Source organism: Panicum hallii, chromosome 7 (assembly GCF_002211085.1).
Source record: "Panicum hallii strain FIL2 chromosome 7, PHallii_v3.1, whole genome shotgun sequence".
Lineage (NCBI taxonomy): Eukaryota > Viridiplantae > Streptophyta > Magnoliopsida > Poales > Poaceae > Panicum > Panicum hallii.
The window spans coordinates 43796299-43814531 of record NC_038048.1 but is presented as its reverse complement, the minus strand read 5'-3'; the positions used below and the strand labels follow the sequence as shown (position 1 = coordinate 43814531).

General features: G+C 46.7%; 1 protein-coding gene and 1 long non-coding RNA gene across 6 annotated transcripts; both read left to right on the top strand.

The window, feature by feature from the left end:
- The first annotated feature begins 6236 nt into the window (after nt 1-6236).
- LOC112898755 (galacturonokinase) lies at nt 6237-12202 on the top strand. 5 transcript variants are annotated; one of them, XM_025967036.1, is made up of 15 exons: nt 6237-6512; nt 7515-7628; nt 8492-8563; nt 8841-8884; nt 9075-9183; nt 9262-9327; nt 9704-9783; nt 9880-9979; nt 10377-10552; nt 10714-10754; nt 10838-10866; nt 10936-11005; nt 11396-11422; nt 11512-11601; nt 11689-12202. In XM_025967036.1, the coding sequence occupies exons 1-15, from the start codon at nt 6444-6446 to the stop codon at nt 11955-11957; spliced, it is 1356 nt and encodes a 451-aa protein (XP_025822821.1). In that variant the 5' UTR covers nt 6237-6443; the 3' UTR covers nt 11958-12202. The 5 variants fall into 5 exon arrangements, with proteins under 5 accessions (XP_025822821.1, XP_025822823.1, XP_025822825.1 ...); XM_025967040.1 differs by lacking the exon at nt 6237-6512 and adding an exon at nt 6540-7127 and having other exon boundaries at nt 9110-9183; XM_025967037.1 differs by lacking the exon at nt 6237-6512 and adding an exon at nt 6540-7159.
- Nucleotides 12203-12596: 394 nt separating this feature from the next.
- Nucleotides 12597-13333, top strand: LOC112901355. The gene is made up of 2 exons (XR_003230270.1): nt 12597-12715; nt 12878-13333. It is a non-coding gene; the product is annotated as an uncharacterized LOC112901355 (long non-coding RNA).
- Nucleotides 13334-18233: the final 4900 nt, after the last annotated feature.

Sequence of the window (18233 nt, the reverse complement as noted above, 5' to 3'; positions counted from 1 at the left end):
TGCTGGAGCGGGTACACTACCGTACGTACGTGCCTCTGAATTATATTTGTCTAGTAGCCGGCCTTGCTCGAGACATTTATGAACGGAAACGTGATACAGCAATTTCGAAAGAAAAAGAACATGCAGTTATTCCGCTAGCTAGCCAACAGTTAGCGAAGTAGTAGTACTTTAAACTCTGAGATGCAGCTGAAACAGAATTAACAACCGCTCTCGTGATGCGCATGCATGTACTTTGTTCCTCTCTTACACCTAGATGTCAACGCGATCAACTGTCATGCATGCTGTTGTAATTCACTAGGACTTCCTTCAGTTCTTCTACTACGATCTCCTTACTATATTTTTTTTTACTATCAAAAGAGAACGGAGGAGGGAGTATCTCCTCAAATCTGTGTGGATAATGAGAAACAACTGCAGTAGCCCCATCGATCCCAGGCGGCAGTCCTAAATCATAAATGGAAATGGAAGTGAATGTCACATTTACACAAATTGACCTCTGAGTGTTATCCTAGTAGGACCAGAATTCAGATAAAGGATGTCAAAAACTTTATGGAGACCAAGGTTTATGTCACACCCGGTTTTAACAAGAAACCGGATGTATCTTATATGTGCGGCAGGATCAAGTTTACACACATACATACATAGACGATATAAGTGTATAACCGAAATAATATCGTAACGAGAGAGAGTATTAAAGTATTTTATTATATGACCGAAAATCTTAATCTTAAGCAAATAAATGAGCGTCTTTAACTAGCAGCGGAGCTTTAACTTCACAGGCAGATGACTGGGAGACATACGCCTAGAACTGCTTGAAATATTCAAGGAACTCCGGACAATTATCTTGTTCTGAGCAGCATTAGTTTTAATAAAGCAGGCGTGAATACACTTATGGTTGGTACTCAGCAAGTGTAGTAAATTATATGACATGCAAGGCTAATTTCAAGGAATAGCTGATATGGTTTGACTGCGATAAGCACTTTTAGTTGGTCAAATTTTATTTAGCAGGCATTAACTAAGTGTAAGTATATACCATAAACCCTTAAGTAAGTAAAAGAGATAAGTACCAGCAATATAAATAAAGAACATCAATTTAGATCATCTTTAAGTTCAATTATCATGTGATGGTTCAAGCCGCTCTTAATCGTGAAAACGGCTGATATATCAGTTTACACTCTGCAGAGGTCGTACACTTTACCCACAACTCGTGATCCCTTGATGCCCGGTTTTGCAAGGCCCTTAAACACTTCTGAGGTGAGTGGCAGGGGTTTATTACGAGACCTTTATAAAGATTCCCTAACTTAGGACAATCTGCTAAGGTTTCAAGTCAAACCGGTCATAACTCTCCTTAATATGGAAGACGCCTTAACCAGGACCAGGTCATAACCTCAAGAGGATCGAGCTATACCCCGACGATGCAACCCCTTTTGCCCTTTCGGTAAGATTATTATAAGCTAAGTTTTTTAATTAATTAGGTAAGACCAGAACCATGTAGTGTTGTTGTTGCACTATTTTCCTAGGTGATTTTCCATGTTTCAATTAAAATAATAATCTTATAATTATCACCATAAAGTATTCCGGAACATGAAGTAAAACAAGTGTAGCATTACTTCCAAGTTAACCAACCATAGTCTAAATAGATGAGCAACTAGCATAGCTATGATATAAAGTAAACAACCTAGGTTTAAACAAGGAAGTACAGTTGAAACTAGGCATACCCTTAGTTTGGGATCCATCATGTTATAGATACATGCATTTATCTAAAGTAAATATGTGTATACTGAAAATTATTGGGACGTGAATATGATCATGGACCACTTGCATTTCTCAAAGCTGCCGGTCAGGGGCATCTTCAAAGCCTTGGTCTTGTGGATCCTCGAACTGCACACTGTCTATCGCACCACACAAGTTCATACAAGCAAGCAAGTACATCAAATAAGAAACAGTACACCAAAAAATATAAATAGAATAAAATAAGGTTATAAAGTTGCTGTACACATCGCAAGGATCGCGTGAGCGCAAGAATCAATGAAACGGAGCTAAAACGGAGGAGTTATGGCTAAACATGTTTCCAGGGGTTTATTTGTAAAAGATTTAAAACTAAAGGGGCTCTAAATGAAGAAACTGAGGGCTAAAAAAATAAACCTTAAACTCGAGGCTTATATTGAAAACCGATGGGTTAGGGACAACAGGTTGGATTTTGTAAAAGTGCAGGGGTTAAAATAGAAGAAAAAGGACCTAGATCTAATTACTTTTGAACTAGGGCGGACTGCAGGTTGATTTTCATAAAATGTAGGGGCTATTTTGCAAAAACGTCTAGGGTTGACTGGACGTGGAATCCAGATCGAACGGCTCGGCGCGGCTGGGGGCTCAAGCGGCGGTGTCGGCGTGGTTGGCGGCAGCGCACGGCGTCGAGCGGCGGTGGGCTCGCTGGAGAATCGCGTAAACGCGATTCCAGCCATGGTTTTGGCTCGCGATTGGCCTGGGAGAGGTCTAGGGCGATGGCAAACACGAAGGCGGGATCGGCTCGGAGCTTTGCTGCGGCGGTGAACATGAACGACAGCGAGGGAGCGCAGTGGTACTCCGGCAAGGAATTTCCAACACCGAGGAAGGGGGAGAAAGAGGGAAAAAAGACCGATGAAGATCCTTACCTCCACGCGAAGCTCCTACGGCGCTCGGTCGTTAAGGAAGGGTGGTGAAACGGCGGCGCAGCACGCGGCACCGAGAGCTCGAAAGAGGTTGCTACGCAGCTAGGGTTTTACGAGAGCAAAGGCGGCGGCTGCGTCTCGATAGGGGCTAGGGGAGTCCTGGCTGCGCTTATATAGAGGCGGCCAGGAGCCTTGACGTGCGGGCCAAGGTGGCATGGGGAGGCGGCGCGGCCGAGTCGGATTCGAGTTCGAGTCCGACTCGGTCGGGGGCAGGGGAAGGCCTCGATAGGTGGGGTCCGCCTGTTGGTGGCAAAGAGAGAGAGCGGAGCAAGCCGGGAAAGGGGGCTGGGCCGGCTTGGGCCGGGCGAGAGAGAAAAGAAAGGGGAGAGGGAAAGGGAAAAGAGAGAAAGAAAGAGAGAGGGTTGGGCCGGGCCAAAGAATGGAAGAGAGGAGGAAAAGAAAAGGAGAGAAAGATTTTTGAAATAAAGAGACAAGCATAATTCATTCGAATTCAAATTTAGAAATTTAAATTCATCTGAGCTCAAACAAATAAAACAATGCAATGCGGCATGAGATGCACAAAATCTATATTATCTTACATTTATTTTTATGGCTAAGTATATTAATTTATCGTTCACGATAAATGCTCTAAATTTAAGATAAATTAAATAAAACCTTAACGATCCTGCAATAAATCTAACAAACTTTATTAAGATTTCTAAATTGAAAATTAGGATGTTACAGTTTAACATTCAAAATTAGCACTAGTGTTTTTTAGGTTAATTGATCCGGTCCCTTAATTAGCATAGTACTGGTAGTGTATAGTAGCCTTCAACTGCTAACTTAAGCTAACTAGCATTGCAGCAATGGTAACTTACATTTGATCCGTACGGGTATAACATCAGTACCAACGGTACTTGTACGTCCTAGAGATTCTTGGCTGGTGGTCTACGTCTGACTTTCCTCTCCTAGGCCGGTGCACGCTGCATGCAAAAAGATACGTTGGGCAGGAGGCCCCAAAAGCATCGAAATTGGAGACTGTGCTGCATGCTGTGCGGAGCATGCATGCAGCGATCTACCGCCCCATCGAAACTGGAGTGGCACCGCTGGCGGTTAAATTAGTTGGCACGGTCAAACCCTAGCTCGCTATAGCCCTGCGTAGGAGGCTCTCTTTGTCGCGAACCGACGGTCAATCCGCTGACCCGACTTTGAAATTAGAAGTGGACACCCGTCACATCATAGGCGCATTCGTCTTGTCATTGCTTCGTTGGACGAACATTTTTGTATACCTAAATCCTTGGAAACAATAATGTCTGGATACATGATACATGGCTACATGACAGTCGCTCGCACCATAACAGTAATTTTCATGGAAGTATAAGGTTCACACGCACATCGCAACCGTTCAACAAGGAGGGGGTTGCGCACGAGGAATTGAAAGGGATGTTTCAAAGCTGAACGCTGATCATGCATGGGTTGGCGGCTACATACGAGATGTCATCGCTGGAAGAAGTTTCATCAGCTGTGCTTTGTTTACCGCTGAATTTCCAGCAAGCTAGCCATGTACACATGCATGTTGATATAATTAATAATCATCAGATCCATGCATGCATGGAGGCATATTGGAGCCCGCTTATCAGCTTGTTCTATCTCCACTACCAGCTTTCTCGTTGGTACAGTAACATCTAGCTTGGAACCCTCGCGTCTCGTGCTTTTGGAGCATGCGGCGACCCGCGTGCCGACCTCTACTCGATCGAGCTTCGCATCAGCTTTTCCGGTCCCAAAGTCCCAAAGCCGTGCTACAGTTCCGAGGACGCGCGTGTCGCTCGACCGCAGGCAGGAGCCGCCACTGCATCAGTATTTGCGACTGCATGCATGAAAAGCGCAGGCAAGAAGTTTCTTGGTGGAAACTGGAACGCAGCAAGTGCCGTTTAGCGCGCACACCCATTTCTGCACTTGACACTCCGGTTCCAGTCCCATGCTTCTCACTGCAGTGATTGAAATTGAGCTGTTACCTTTCCTACAACAGTGCTACTACTTGGCTGGCTGCTCGAGCTTTCAGCGTCGTCATTGGCACTAGGAATCCCAGTCCATACGAAACCAAGAAATTTCACTGACAGAGACAGTCCGATAATCGCGCGGTGCAAATCGATCGAGCTCGCAGTCGCAGTTGAGGCGACAGATCGAGAGAGATCGATCGCTTGGGGTCTTGGAGGACCTGCTAGCTACACAGAGTACCAAGTTGCTTGCACCCAAGGATCAGTGACCACATCCCACCGCCAATGTCGACCGAGAACGAAGACTGGGTAACTTGGTAGAGGTCTGAACATAACACGGGAGACGCGACCACTGCACAGATTCCTCGGCCTAGTCGATAATTTCCGACAACGAGATTGGAAATTCGCATCGACATCGACCAGCCACCAGCGTGTTCTTACCGGCATTCGCCGTTCCACCCGGGGAAATCGTTCGATTGGTCAAGCAAGCCGCGCCGCGAACGAAGATTCCTCGTCTAGTAGCCGCCGGAAGCAGGAAACGTGGCCGAGTGCTGCCGGCTCGCCGTCGTCGCGGTCAGTCGCCGGAGCTTGTTCGTGCGCAGCGATGGCGACTCGTGTTCTTCCCGATGCTGCTGCTTCCGCTGCCGCCGACTGCCGAGCGACTTCTACCTGCGTGTGTTACGCCTGTATTGACTCTGAAATGGAGCGACGGAATATCACCTTGGGTCAAGCTGGGCTGTGGGCTGCCTTTGCCCAGAAGAGAGAGGTATAGGGTAAGTTGGGCTGACGCGAGTGGGCTATTTGTGTTGGGCTGGCACGATTTGAGCGAGATGGGTCGGGGCCACGACGGCGGCGGCCGCTAGGCTCACAGCCCGGCCTGCGTGTTGCGTCGGCCGGGAAATATCTCGGTGGGCCATAACTCAAACCTGGAGTGGGCCTCCGTGGCGACGAGCAAGTGTGTGTTGTTCGTTCCTCCTGAATTCCTCCTGCTGACGCTCCTGGTCTGATCTCTGAAGGAGAGAACAAATCCCACCATCCTGTCTGGTGCGCTGCAGATCACGGGCTCACGGCCGTTGCGCAAGCGCGCAACACTGAGCTGCACAGGAACCGTCTGCTCTGTCCTTGTCCTCGCGAATCGCTTGCGCTCTTTTGTACATCCGGCGGGTGACATGTGCGAGCGCCGAACTCTAGCTGGCCGCCGATGGCAGGTTGCGAATGCAACAAAATCACAGCGGCGCACCTCGTCCTCAAGGCCTGAAAATCCCCTCTATACGCATCGAGCAGCGGTGATCTGAACGAGCAAATCAGTCCGGTGCACACGATCCTCGAAGAATAAAAAAAAATAAAACGCCCAATTCCAGCGCTGCGGGACTCAGGCAGGAGCCGCCGACGCTACCACTTGTGTTATGGGGAGCAAGTGTTGGAGTGATGATCCACTAAACATCTTGTTGCGTCCTCACTGATCCACTCGCTACTCTCTCCCAAATCGCTAATTGCAGCCATGGAAGTTGGAAAGAGGCCAACCCGGCCCAACCCGAGGACTCGCCGTCGCCGAGCGGACGCGGGGGATAAATGGGTGGGGGGGATGCTGAAGCGAAAGCAAGCAATCACACATTCACGCCGACCCCACCACGTACGGTTACGATCTCACCACTCGCACCCGCACCCGCACCCGCACACGCGCACGCACGCGCCCGCCACCACCACTCGAGGCCGCGCCGACACCTGCGCGCGCGCGTGGGACCACAGCCAGAGCCGCCCGCGGCGAGGGCGCGAGCGGTGGTAGGTAGGCGGCCAAGCAATGGTGGCGCCGGGTGGTGGTGGTGGTGGAGGAGGAGGAGGCCCGGCGCGGTGGCCTTCGGAGGAGGAGGTGAGGGGCTGGCGGCATTGCGCGCCGACCAGGGGGCGATTCGCATGGGATCGCGGGTGTAGCTTGTGGGGTTCGGTCTCGCGGGCGTAGATTTTGCCGCCTCGGGGGATTCAGGGGCGAGGCTTCGGGCCGCGGGTTCAGATTGTGCGATGCCGTATAGCTGTCAAGCTGTGTCTGCGCTCGGGCGCCGGGGGCGGCCACCGATGGCTGCTCCGTTGACAGCTTTGGCAACACTGCATATATTTGTCGGTTAATTGATCTCTATGCATTATATCTGGATGTTCTGCAATGTCTGCCAATTGCTGATGCGTCTATTTTGATTAAGTTGATGGCCCTTTTGCTACTGTGTTGTTTTGGTAGTCTGGTCACTGGTGCATGCGAATATTCCTTTTTAGCTAAACACATTGCACTCCCTTTTGCTAGTGTCAGTTTCAGCACAGGAGACACCTTTCATAGCTTGGAATCAATGGGGGCATGCTGGGTGGTAGTTATTGAGATACGGTGCATTTTGGGATAAGATCCTGCCCTGCTTTTGCTTCATATGATGTGTGGAAGATAGAAAGGAAGGGTGCTACCTTTTCCCTTCTGAAACGAAGATGTGCAGTGTCTATTGGGGTAATGTGTTGTCGTTGATGAGTTGTGTTGAGGTATAATGATATGTCGTTTTCCAATAATTCATCTGGTCTCAATTGAAACCTAAATCTTCCTGGTTTCAAATAAGCAAGCATCATATGGGTTATGACTGTTTGGGTAGTCAGGGAGGTTGTGCGCATATTATTTCCATATATGCTATTTTCCAATGAACTCATGTATTCGTGCAACTAGCCAAATAAATGAGATGGAAATCGATCTCATCAAAATTGCTTGATCTCAAATATCTTTCATTTTTGCAGCTGCACTAGTGAAACCACATGTTAGTGCAGGCTGTTGACCTTAAGCTCATTTCATTAGTTAGTGTATAGCAATGTTCTCTTTTTTTACATCTTGTTGCTGGTATTGCAGTTGGACATTGTACGAAAGAAGGTTGTGGAGATTAGTGGAAGGGATGAACGTGAGGTTAGGGTTGCCGCTTGCCCTTACAGAATATGCCCTTTGGGGGCTCACATTGATCATCAGGTGACTTTTGGTTACTATATTATTCATAATATTCAGAAGCTAAAGTCATGATTAGGATTGAGAAATTAAAAGTACAGGTTGTGATTAGTTACCCGAATTTGCCAGTCGACATCTTTCAGCTGTATTTTCTGATGACAACATATGTCATATTCTGCAGGTCACATACTCACATTGTTGCAATATAAATGGATGTATTGTTGTATTATTCTTGAGATATATTGACCTAGTGCAACTCCAACATTGGCCAACCTTTGATGATTTCACGATAATTTTAGGTCACTGACTTCTGATAATCTGGTTATTAGATGCCCCCTGTCCTTAGATGATGTCCAGAATTCCAGGACAATATTAGGCCACTTATTGGTCAAATGTTTGGAAGTTGCATCGAGCTAGGTATAGCAACAGTGTGATGAACGAACTTTATGGCTTGATTTGGTGGTGAAAACTGATTACTGCTAATAAAAGCTAAGCCTTTATTTGTAACATGTCCCCAGTTCAGGTATTTGATTTAGGGTGTAGAAAGGGCAGGAGATGTATAACCTATTACAAGTAAATAACGGTGGGGATTGCACCATAACAAGTCAACTGTGCCACTGACTAAGGATGCATTGTTCTGTTTTGTGCTGGATGCGTACTATATTGAACTGACTGGAATTAGTACAAGCCTCATACTAACCAATTTGGTAAAATTTTCAAAAAACTATGACAAAGGCAGCCTAACTGATCAGAGTGCATGAACTAACAAATTCACTCTGATGAATGCTTGAATGCTATGCTAATTGCTACCCCATTGATTGTAACTCGAAACATTGTATTGACATCATCACACTCTGCTTATTAAATTTTCGTGTGCAATCTGATAGGGTGGAATTGTCACAGCAATGACCATAAACTATGGAGTACTCCTTGGTTTTGTGCCCTCTAATGATTCCGAGGTTGGTAAATTACTAAATTTTACTTGAAGTTTTTGTTTAAAAAAAATTACAAGTTAAATCCTTTGCATTGAACTAATAGATCGCACTGCCCTGGCTCCTGGGCTCTCTATGTTTTTGTATTCATATTTTCTTGTTTACATATTTGATAAATGTTCCATCACAAGGAAAACATATGGTCTATGCGCAAAGTAGATGTTCTTCTTGTGCAATTTTATTGATGATTTCGACTTAGTGCCATATTATCTATAAAACCAGCAAGCCTTTTTTTTTATTTCAGGTTTTACTCCGATCTGGCCAATTTGAAGGTGTTATACGATTCAGGTAACACCATACAAATCTATAAAGTTTTCACTCTAACCATCAAAAAGCATAGTGAGCTAACCCAATCTGATGGAAAAGATTGCTTATAAAATATAGGACTCCTTATACTTTGATCCTTGGTTACTTCATATTTTAATACCACCAAGCTAACATGCATCATACATGTTCCATCTTCTTTTTTGGGCACCAGAGTTGATGACTTACAAAAGCCTATTGATAACCCAGAGAACATAAACTGGGAAAGCTATGCAAGAGGTGCTGTTTATGCACTGCAGAATAATGGATATGATCTCAGGAAGGTAAACCCATTGCATTTATGTCTTAAACAGTCCAGATTACCTTATACTTTAAAAACACTAACAAATGACTTCTTGTAGGGTATCATAGGCTATATTTCTGGTGTGAAAGGTCTTGATAGCTCAGGGCTTAGTTCTTCTGCAGCGGTAATCTAACTGATATATTATATACATTTACTTGAGAAAAGTTATTTTTAGACCTATATGTTGTATTTTGGAATTTAGTATTGAATTAGGAGATAGGTCATGGTTCTAAATTATTTGCATGTTATGTATGTACTAAATCCTGCTATATAACTTTATCAACTTCACAAGCACATAAATTGAAAATCAACTTCACAAGCATATAAATTGAAACCCATCTTACATTATGTTTCTTGGAGACCTTATGAAGGTTTATGCAAGATTGTGAAGTTGATTTTTCTCTATTACATTCCCCTATGCCCTCAAAAAATATTTTAAGAAAATTGGTATCTTGACCAGTGATATGATCATAAGCTAATTGTCTGTATATGCTCAACAGGCTGGCATTGCCTATTTGCTCTCTTTAGAAAATGTAAATGATCTGGTTGTATCATCTGTGGATAACATTCAGTTGGATAAGTAAGTTTTTCCCTTTCCTTTAAGATCCTACGAGGATAAAATTAATGGGCATTAGGGTTTCAGCAGTCCATTTAACTCAGTATTCCTATTTGTCAGGTCCATTGAAAATAAATATTTGGGTCTTGAAAATGGCATTCTAGATCCATCTGCCATTTTGTTGTCACGGTATGGTTATCTCACCTTCATGGACTGCAAGGTAATACTTATTTTATTTCTTTATCTGATATAATCTTTTCTAATCATGTTCGAAGGCTAATGTTGAGTTATTTACTTATTTAAGAAAACACGTATTATGATATATGTTTGGATGATGAAATTTTGCCCTAGTAGCTCAGTTGGTTGTGGGTGTGGATGTACGCCTAGATCAAATCCTTGTCAAGGCACCTAGTTCCTCCTAAAGTTTTTAAATTTTTCTCAAGTACCATCTCTTTACATAAATTCAAATTCTTGATGATTCTAAACTTTCGGGACACTTGATTGTGTTAACTCTGCCTAGCGTGTTTTGTGTTTTCATGCATAAGTCTGTTGGATGGTGTTCATTACAGTGTTCTCCATTCGCATTTGTTGTGACTGAGATTCTCTTCCTTGAGTAGACCGCTTCACCTTCCTACGTCTACTTCTCGGAGCTGAGTAAAAGCCAGCAGCCTCAGGGACATCTACCATTCAAGATTTTGTTGGCATTTTCAGGACTGCAACATAATCTGCCGAAGAAGCGTGGATATAATACACGAGTTTTTGAGTGCAAAGAGGCTGCCCGTGCTCTTTTGCAGTGAGTTCTTCTGTTAGTGTAGCTGAGTTTGGTCATAGAAAAAAATACTCTTATGTTCAGCTATAAAAGGGTTGAAATTTATTGTTTTACAGTATCTTTTAATAGCTGCCATGTTCATAATGCAGACAATTTTTTTGACTATATTTTGTTTGAATCCTCAGGGCTTCAGGCTGTGAAGAAGCATCAAATATACTTCGCAACGGTACATGATCTATGAAATATTAGTTGTTGTGACCCATTGTAGAAGTATAATTTGTCTGAAATCCATTATTTCTGTGATTACAGTTGACTCTGCTGTCTATGAGGCCCAGAAGGTAATTATCACTTTTAGCTCCAATTTCTTAAACTCTTTCATGCGATCCCAACATGATTTGTTCCTGCAGTGTGTATTGGAAGAAAATCTTTCCAGGCGAGCTGAGCACTACTTTTCTGAAATGAAGCGGGTTGCTAAGGGTGAGCTAATCACATGTTTAGTATATGCATTTCGATGTATTTGATTCACCAGTTTAAATATTTCTTATGATATGGTTCCATGCGCATATATGATATATACAAATTCACAGTTCATCATATCACTCACTGCATATCTTAGCATAGTGGGCTTACTAGTAGTCTAGTATTACTCTGTACTATTCATGATTATGCCATTTCAAAAATAACTATTCATGATTAAACTGGTCTTGCACATGTATTGACCTGTGCACATGCAAAATAATGATCAGCATATACATTGCATCTGTTGTTTGCAATATCCCAATCTATTCCATGAGAACTGGCTGGGTATATTGCCATGTTCTCCTTACTGGCTACTGATTACTTGCTTATTTCGCGTTGACCATACAGTTACTCTGGTTATGCTGCCCAGAAATGGTTGATGCTTCACTCTTTACTTTGTATCTCCATGTACGCCTGAAATGGATGCGCAACAACCTGACAGTTTATTGCCGACCTTTGTTCAGGCAGAGATGCATGGGCTCGCGGGAACCTGCAAGAACTTGGTCAGCTGATCTCTGCATCTGGTCGTAGCTCCATACTCAACTACGAATGCGGTACAATTTCACTGCCTCGCTGGCACCAGTATGCTGTTGTTCGTCAGGTGTCTGTCCGTGATGCAATGGTTTGTCCGAAACCTGCAGGGAGCAAAGAGATGATACAGCTGTACGAGATCCTCCTGAAGGCCCCCGGCGTGCTCGGCGCCCGGTTCAGCGGCGCCGGCTTCAGGGGCTGCTGCCTGGCGATCGTGGAGAGCGACCGCGCCGAGGAGGCGGCCGCGTACGTCGCTGACGAGTACGAGAAGGCCCAGCCCGAGCTGGTGTTCAGGATCCCCGCGGATCGCCGCGTGCTGGTCTGCGAGCCCGGCGACTCCGCGCGCGTCATATTGCCCGACGACCGTCTCCATTCCTGATGGCCCTGACGGAGGCGGCCGGCCGGCGGTGTGAAGAGGGCTCCTCCTCCCTCGTGTCGTGTGGGCCTGGGAGTGTCAGTTATGGACGACGTATAGTATCTGAGGGTGCAGGGCATCCTTGTACGTGTGGTGTCCATTTGATCCATTCGTTTGTACGAAGCAATAAGCGCGGCGTTCGCGTTGGTATCGAAGCAATAAGATTTTTCGAGTAAAAGGAAGTGGAATGCACTACCAGTGTAGGTTAATCTCTCGTCTTTTGCCGATGTGCTTGTATGGCACTAGCAGCAGCTGGTCGCCTGTTCTAGGACTACTTGGGTGGCACAGACGACGATCGATAAGCACAGTTGCACAGGGACGAGAAGGCAGTCGTTGGTGCCTTGGTGGCGACTGGCAAGGCGGTTTCGGCCGCCGCGGCCCACGGGCATCGCCGGGCGCATTCTGGCCTCTGGGCCTTTCGCCGTGTTGGAACTGAGCGATGCCCGCCACCTCCTGGGTCCCGAATCCGATCGATGCCGGCTTTGCCGAGTCCCCTTTCGCCCGTGGCCGAAAGCCCGAGATCATCGTCCGGCCACGTGGCCACACGGCTGATTCCAAAGCAATTAGCTGTGGCGCGGCGGGTCCGATGTCGCCGACGCGTCCTTTCCGCGGAGGCCTCACGAGAAAGACTACTGGCGCTTCCGGAGGGCTCTGGCTCCGGACTCCTTCAGCAGCTTGTGCCGGAGTCCTACCAAACGGAGAAAGAAGGTGAAACAGCTTTGGTAAGAGCCGTTTCTATAACTCTGCCTATAGAATAGTGGAGCAGATGGAGAATTAGCTCCATCTGCTCCAGCTCTGGCTCCACCCTTGAAGCATGGAGCCGGAGCTCTCGTAAACGCGCTCTACGTTTCTTCCTCAATCTTTATTTATCTTTTTTTATTCAGTTAAACAAGACTAGTGCAAGCGCAGCCGCACAAGGACGGAGCTGGGCCGTACGTCCTGCCAAGGACGGAGGGACATGGCAGAGGCGCAGAGCAGGTGCGGGTGCGTGATGCGATCGTGCCAGTGGCATCGTCCCGGCATGATCCTCCGATTCCGAACGAACCCCGAACTCTAAATAAACAAGGCGCATTATTGCGTAGCTCCAGGATAGATACAATAAAAGTGAGCTGAATCATTGAGAGGGTGTGGCTGGTGATGGATCGGAGTCCAACCACTAATCGGAGTCCGTGTCAGTGGCAGAATCATAGGCAGCGCCGGTCGATCCGTACCGTACGCTCCAAACGGGGCGCATGTTACGCCGACATCGAGCATTTCATCGCGTCCAGCGCACAGGGCCGAATTTATTTAGAGCTCGCCGTTGACAGATGGAGCTTAGTAATCTACTGTAGTAATCTGAATGGGTGCTTCTGAGTTCTGTCCCTTTTTTCTTCGCAGACATGCCAGGGTCGCTCCTGGTACGGCAGCCATGTGGCCCTGGCAACTCCGGTTTCCCACTCCGCTGATTGGCCGCCAGGTGCTTCCACTCCACGCAGTACGCGCGACCATCAGCCGCTACCTGTCCAGTCGCCCCGTGCTAATCAGATCAGGTCGGCCTCCAGCCTCGGGGGCGGCATCAGATCAACCAAGGACAATAATCTAGCACTGTAGTAAACGCCGAAAAGAATCTTCATGAGTGCTCCGATTGAAGAAGAAGAAGAAGCAGAAGCAGAAGCAGAAGCAGCAGGAGGCGGCGGCGGCGTCAGGACGCACGAAGGAACGACCGGCCGGCCAAGGGCGGAACAGGATAGGATGACGGGGACGGACGACGCAACGGCCGGTGCATCTTGTCACGCGACCCGCTGGAGCTGCTGAGGCGTTCTAGGATCTAGATCCACTTGGGGAGGAGGGGGTGGCGGTTGTGTCCTGGTCCTGGCCGGCCGGTCCGGGTGCAGCCTACCACGGCGGCACAACGGCCCACACATGGGGGTGGCGACACCTGGGGTTAGGAGCTGAGCTCATGGCTTAACTGCTAGTTGGCTGCCGTGAGGAGTGGCTGTGTACGGATTGTATATTCAGCAATCATTCAGAGGGCGATCAGAGAGATACTCCGTATACTGATTAGGAACGGGTCATATATAAACTAGGCAAATTATTGGTCCAGAGGTAGAGGGGCCGGGGTGGTCATTCAAGCCATTCCAGTATCACACAGCCGATATAGTTTGGTTTCTTTCTTCAACGGTCTCAGAGACGCGGCATTGCTTAGATTAAGAGCTTCATGCTGCAGGACCGGCGGAGTTGCAGCATGAGGAGATGCTTGATTAATTCTGGTTATCTTTTTTTTTCTCTCCTCGGCAACTCAGGCTTTTAGTTGCGTGTTCGAGATTGTGGAAGTCTATCATGAGACCTATTCATTGACGACTTGAGCACGAACTTGGACTGATTGATTGATTGATGATAATTAATCGACACCCGACATGCTTATCAGTCGCGATAAAAGGATGATCTCACATGCTTGCGGTTAAGTATTCAACACAATGATTGCTTGTTAATTACGCACATAATGCATGTATTCTCAAATGTAAATCACTTTCGTTCTGAAGTATACGTATGTCACCATCAACGTAGAAATAATGCAGTTCAATACTTCTCTGCAATTATGGTTTATGACTGTTAAATGAGGACAAAGTAGTGAGCGTCAAAGAAGTACTAATCCGTACCAACGCGATGGGGGCAATTCAAATGCCTTCATATTGAGTTGAGCTGAAAAAACAATCCAGGGTTCATACGTGGACGATCTAGTCCATGTATCGATATCCATCAATGGCTCAATTCCCCCTTGAAGGAATTTTCTACCAAGAATTATATATATGATGCTGTTGCACATATATTGTGTACCTTTTTCTCATCAATTAACTCGATATCTTTTTAACAAAGTGCTTGATATGATATCAGAGTAGGCCCCTGTTACTTTGAGTCCAATCTAGAGCTCGAGTGAGTGAGCTTCTGAAAATATTGGGCATCTATATTCTTGAATAAGTTATATATGAATCAATGCTAAATATTGGTCCGCCTAGCAGCTAAAAATCAGAGAACCACTATTTATTTTTAATAACGCAGAGACATGCCCTATTTTTTCTTTTCACTGGACAAGAAGAACAAGGAGACATGCCCTACGAGCTTTTGCTTTAGCAGGTGGGGCCATGCACTCCCTGGCCATCAAAATTCAAGAAGCTCTGCTCCCACTCTCGACCTTTCTCGGCTTTTCGCTACTCCCTCCGATGATCTTTTTTTATGGCATATTTTAACCGTTCAGGTCCATGCTTATCAAAGGCACAAAAAAAAGTTCATTCCCAACAACAGTTAATCCAATAGTATGGTAGCTATTAATTTTTTGTTGAAACTCACTTTCGCATCGTAATGATTTTGGACAGTCAGAGAGGATCATAAAAATGAATAGGGAATTATTTTATCTCACTCTTTTCCTTAATTTGGAGTTTACTAGTTAGCTACTCCTTCCATTCCATAATAATATATGATGTTTTAGTTTTTGTTCTAAGTTAAAAAATTTCAACGTTGACAAAAATTTATAGAAAAATACACCGTATATACTGGCAGGACAATAATGCAATCCACAGGAAATGATTGCACATATTCTTTTTTTCGAGCAAAAGTCATTGTACACATATATCTCCATATCTACAGAACAGAAAGAACAAACGGTGCGCGAACCTATGGATAAGCCGGAGCCACATGGGAGCTCCTCCTCTTCCTGCGAATAGTCTAGTCCCATCATGTTTATACGCCGGGTCAATAATAACATTGTTTTCTTCGCTGCAACCTGCAATCATGCTTGCACGCTGCCCACCGGCCGGTGCACACTACTAATTATCTGAATAGCATTAGTAGTCGAAGCAGCAGCCATGTGCACTGTCGTCTTCGAATTGCGCTGTGCCGTTGTTGTGCGCCGCCGCCGTGAGCCACCACCACCGTCGAGTATGCCTGCCCGCCGTCTTCGTTCTCGTCAGATGGCTGGCTACTAAACCGTCGGCCGGCTGATCGGCAGACCACATGGCGAGCCGGCCAGCAGCGCTGTCGATGGAGGATCGAACCCCACTGGACCTCACCTCTCGCCGTCGTGGCATGCATGATTGGGCACCGGGTTGTATGTGGCGGTGCCTACGAGATGCTACGGAGACTCCGATCCTGCTGACAGCGGCGTGCGACGGTCCCGTGTGCGGTGAACAGATCGATCATACAACGGACGCCGCGGCGGCGTCGGGCACATCGATCGATCGATCCCCGGGCGCGAATCGGCTGCAATGATACCCCCGCGCGCGAGCTGTAGTAGATTCCGATCCCCGCGCGAAAAAGCTAGGGCAGCCGCGGCGCCGTCGGCGCCGGCCGGCTGACGTGCGGTACGGTGGAACCAACAGCTCCGCCGCGCACGGCCGCCGCTCCCCGCCGGCGGCCACGTCCGGCCAGTGGTCTCACCGGTGCACCATCGTTTCGCTGTAGGTTACTGTGCGCGCGTTCTACTGTCGCGTCTGCTCCACGCGGTGGCCTGAAGAAACGGGCGCCGGCCAACGAACGCCGGCCCGCAGCTCGATCGATCCGCTTCCCGTGCGCGAGCGCCGCGTATGGCCATTGGCCACGCCGGTCGCGTGCGGCCTAAGCGCGCTGGTAGCCTGGCCGCCGGGTCCCAGTTCTCTCGTCGCCCATGCCGTGCACGGGCAGGCCCGCACCCGCGTGCGTGCGCGCGCGCCGCCGTCGGTGGCCCATGCTGGGCGGCTAGGTCGGAGCGGACTTGACCGGCATCACCGCGAAAGCTTGGACGCGTTCAACAAGCGGCTCTCTCTCGATCCTACGGGGACAGCGGTCTGAATTTTGCGTTGACGATGGGTCGCGTACTACGCGTGTGGGCGGAGGACGCGCTCGAGCTTGCGGGCGCTCCGAACCATCCACGCATGCCCAGGGCGCCACCGGTGGTCTAGCTCGGACCTGTACGTAGCTAGCTCACGTCAGATGTTTACCAATGTGGAGGCGGGGAGAGAAAGATCGACCAGAAAACAACGCGCTAGCTTATTAGGGAGCCCGTGAGGAGGTAGTCTTTCATGTTTTTCGACGCACCCTCGCTCTGGCACACATGCATTATTTTCCATGTTCTGAATATTAGATTAGGTGCTAGGTGCTAAAATATTTCGCATTATTCACATTGATCAAACGGAAAATAAATATGAGACATCGTCACGTGTGCTATGGTGTTTGTGCCTAGGTAAATATGGATTCTTTTTGCAGACACAACACCATTTACATGCATAGCCACCGGCCTTGTTGAATCCACAAATCTCGACATTGATGAAATTACTATCGATAGACATACCACACGACCATATATTAATCGGACATATGATAATATCTATAGATTGCTACACCCTCCGTCCCGAATTGTATTACAATTTATTTTGGCTTTCTAGATACATAATTTTTTTTATATGTATTTAGATAGTGTACATCTAGATGCATAGCAAAATATATGTAATTTGGGACGGACGCCTATTTATGCATACTCCCATCTCAAATATATAGACATGATACTATGAAGCATATATGCACAGCATTACAAATAGATGCAACCACCAATGGATTCTTACTGCTCCAGGCACCATAAATCAATCCTCACCCCATTCGTGGTTTTTGAGAGTCTCCAGCAACATATACTCACGCTGTGCCAAGAAGAGTAATCTTTTAGTTTCCTCTTAAGTTACACCATTTTAAGTTTGACCAAGGTCATTTAAAAAGTGTCACTATTTCTTTATAAATTTGATTAAATTTAGACAATACTAAAAAACACTCTTTTAGGGACCAAGGGAGTACCGGCTCTAGTAATGAAAGATGAAGTTTTACACGATTAAAACAGGCAGAGATAGAAATTTTTTTCTCCTGTTCAAAACAGCACCTTTTCAGTGACTGGAGGTAAGCAGTGCATTGTTTGCTAACAGGAAACTAGTACAAGTGTGATTGCTCAAAAAACTAGTCCAAGTGGGACTATATTTTCCACTTCGAGTCCTATTCTGCAGTTCCATTTTTCTAATTCGGAATTTATTTTCACCAGACAGGCAAGTTGAACAACCGCCACAACTACTAGCACCCATATGCAACTTGTCTTCTTGGGATAAAAAGAAACTGAAATAATTGAGACCAACCGTTAAGTTTCCACGTGTTCGACGAACATAGCAGCAGGATGCATGAACAGTAGACCATCTCTCTAGTTATATATACAGGCGCCTGCAAGTTCTCAGGTACCAAGGCACAGAACGC

Excerpts from the sequence above, each read along its gene's own strand:
- LOC112898755 (XM_025967036.1), top strand. The coding sequence starts at position 6,444 with ATGGTGGCGCCGGGTGGTGGTGGTGGTGGAGGAGGAGGAGGCCCGGCG. Across the intron at positions 9,784-9,879 it reads GATAACATTCAGTTGGATAA|GTCCATTGAAAATAAATATT; the intron begins GTAAGTTTTTCC and ends CCTATTTGTCAG. Across the intron at positions 11,423-11,511 it reads GGTTATGCTGCCCAGAAATG|GCAGAGATGCATGGGCTCGC; the intron begins GTTGATGCTTCA and ends ACCTTTGTTCAG.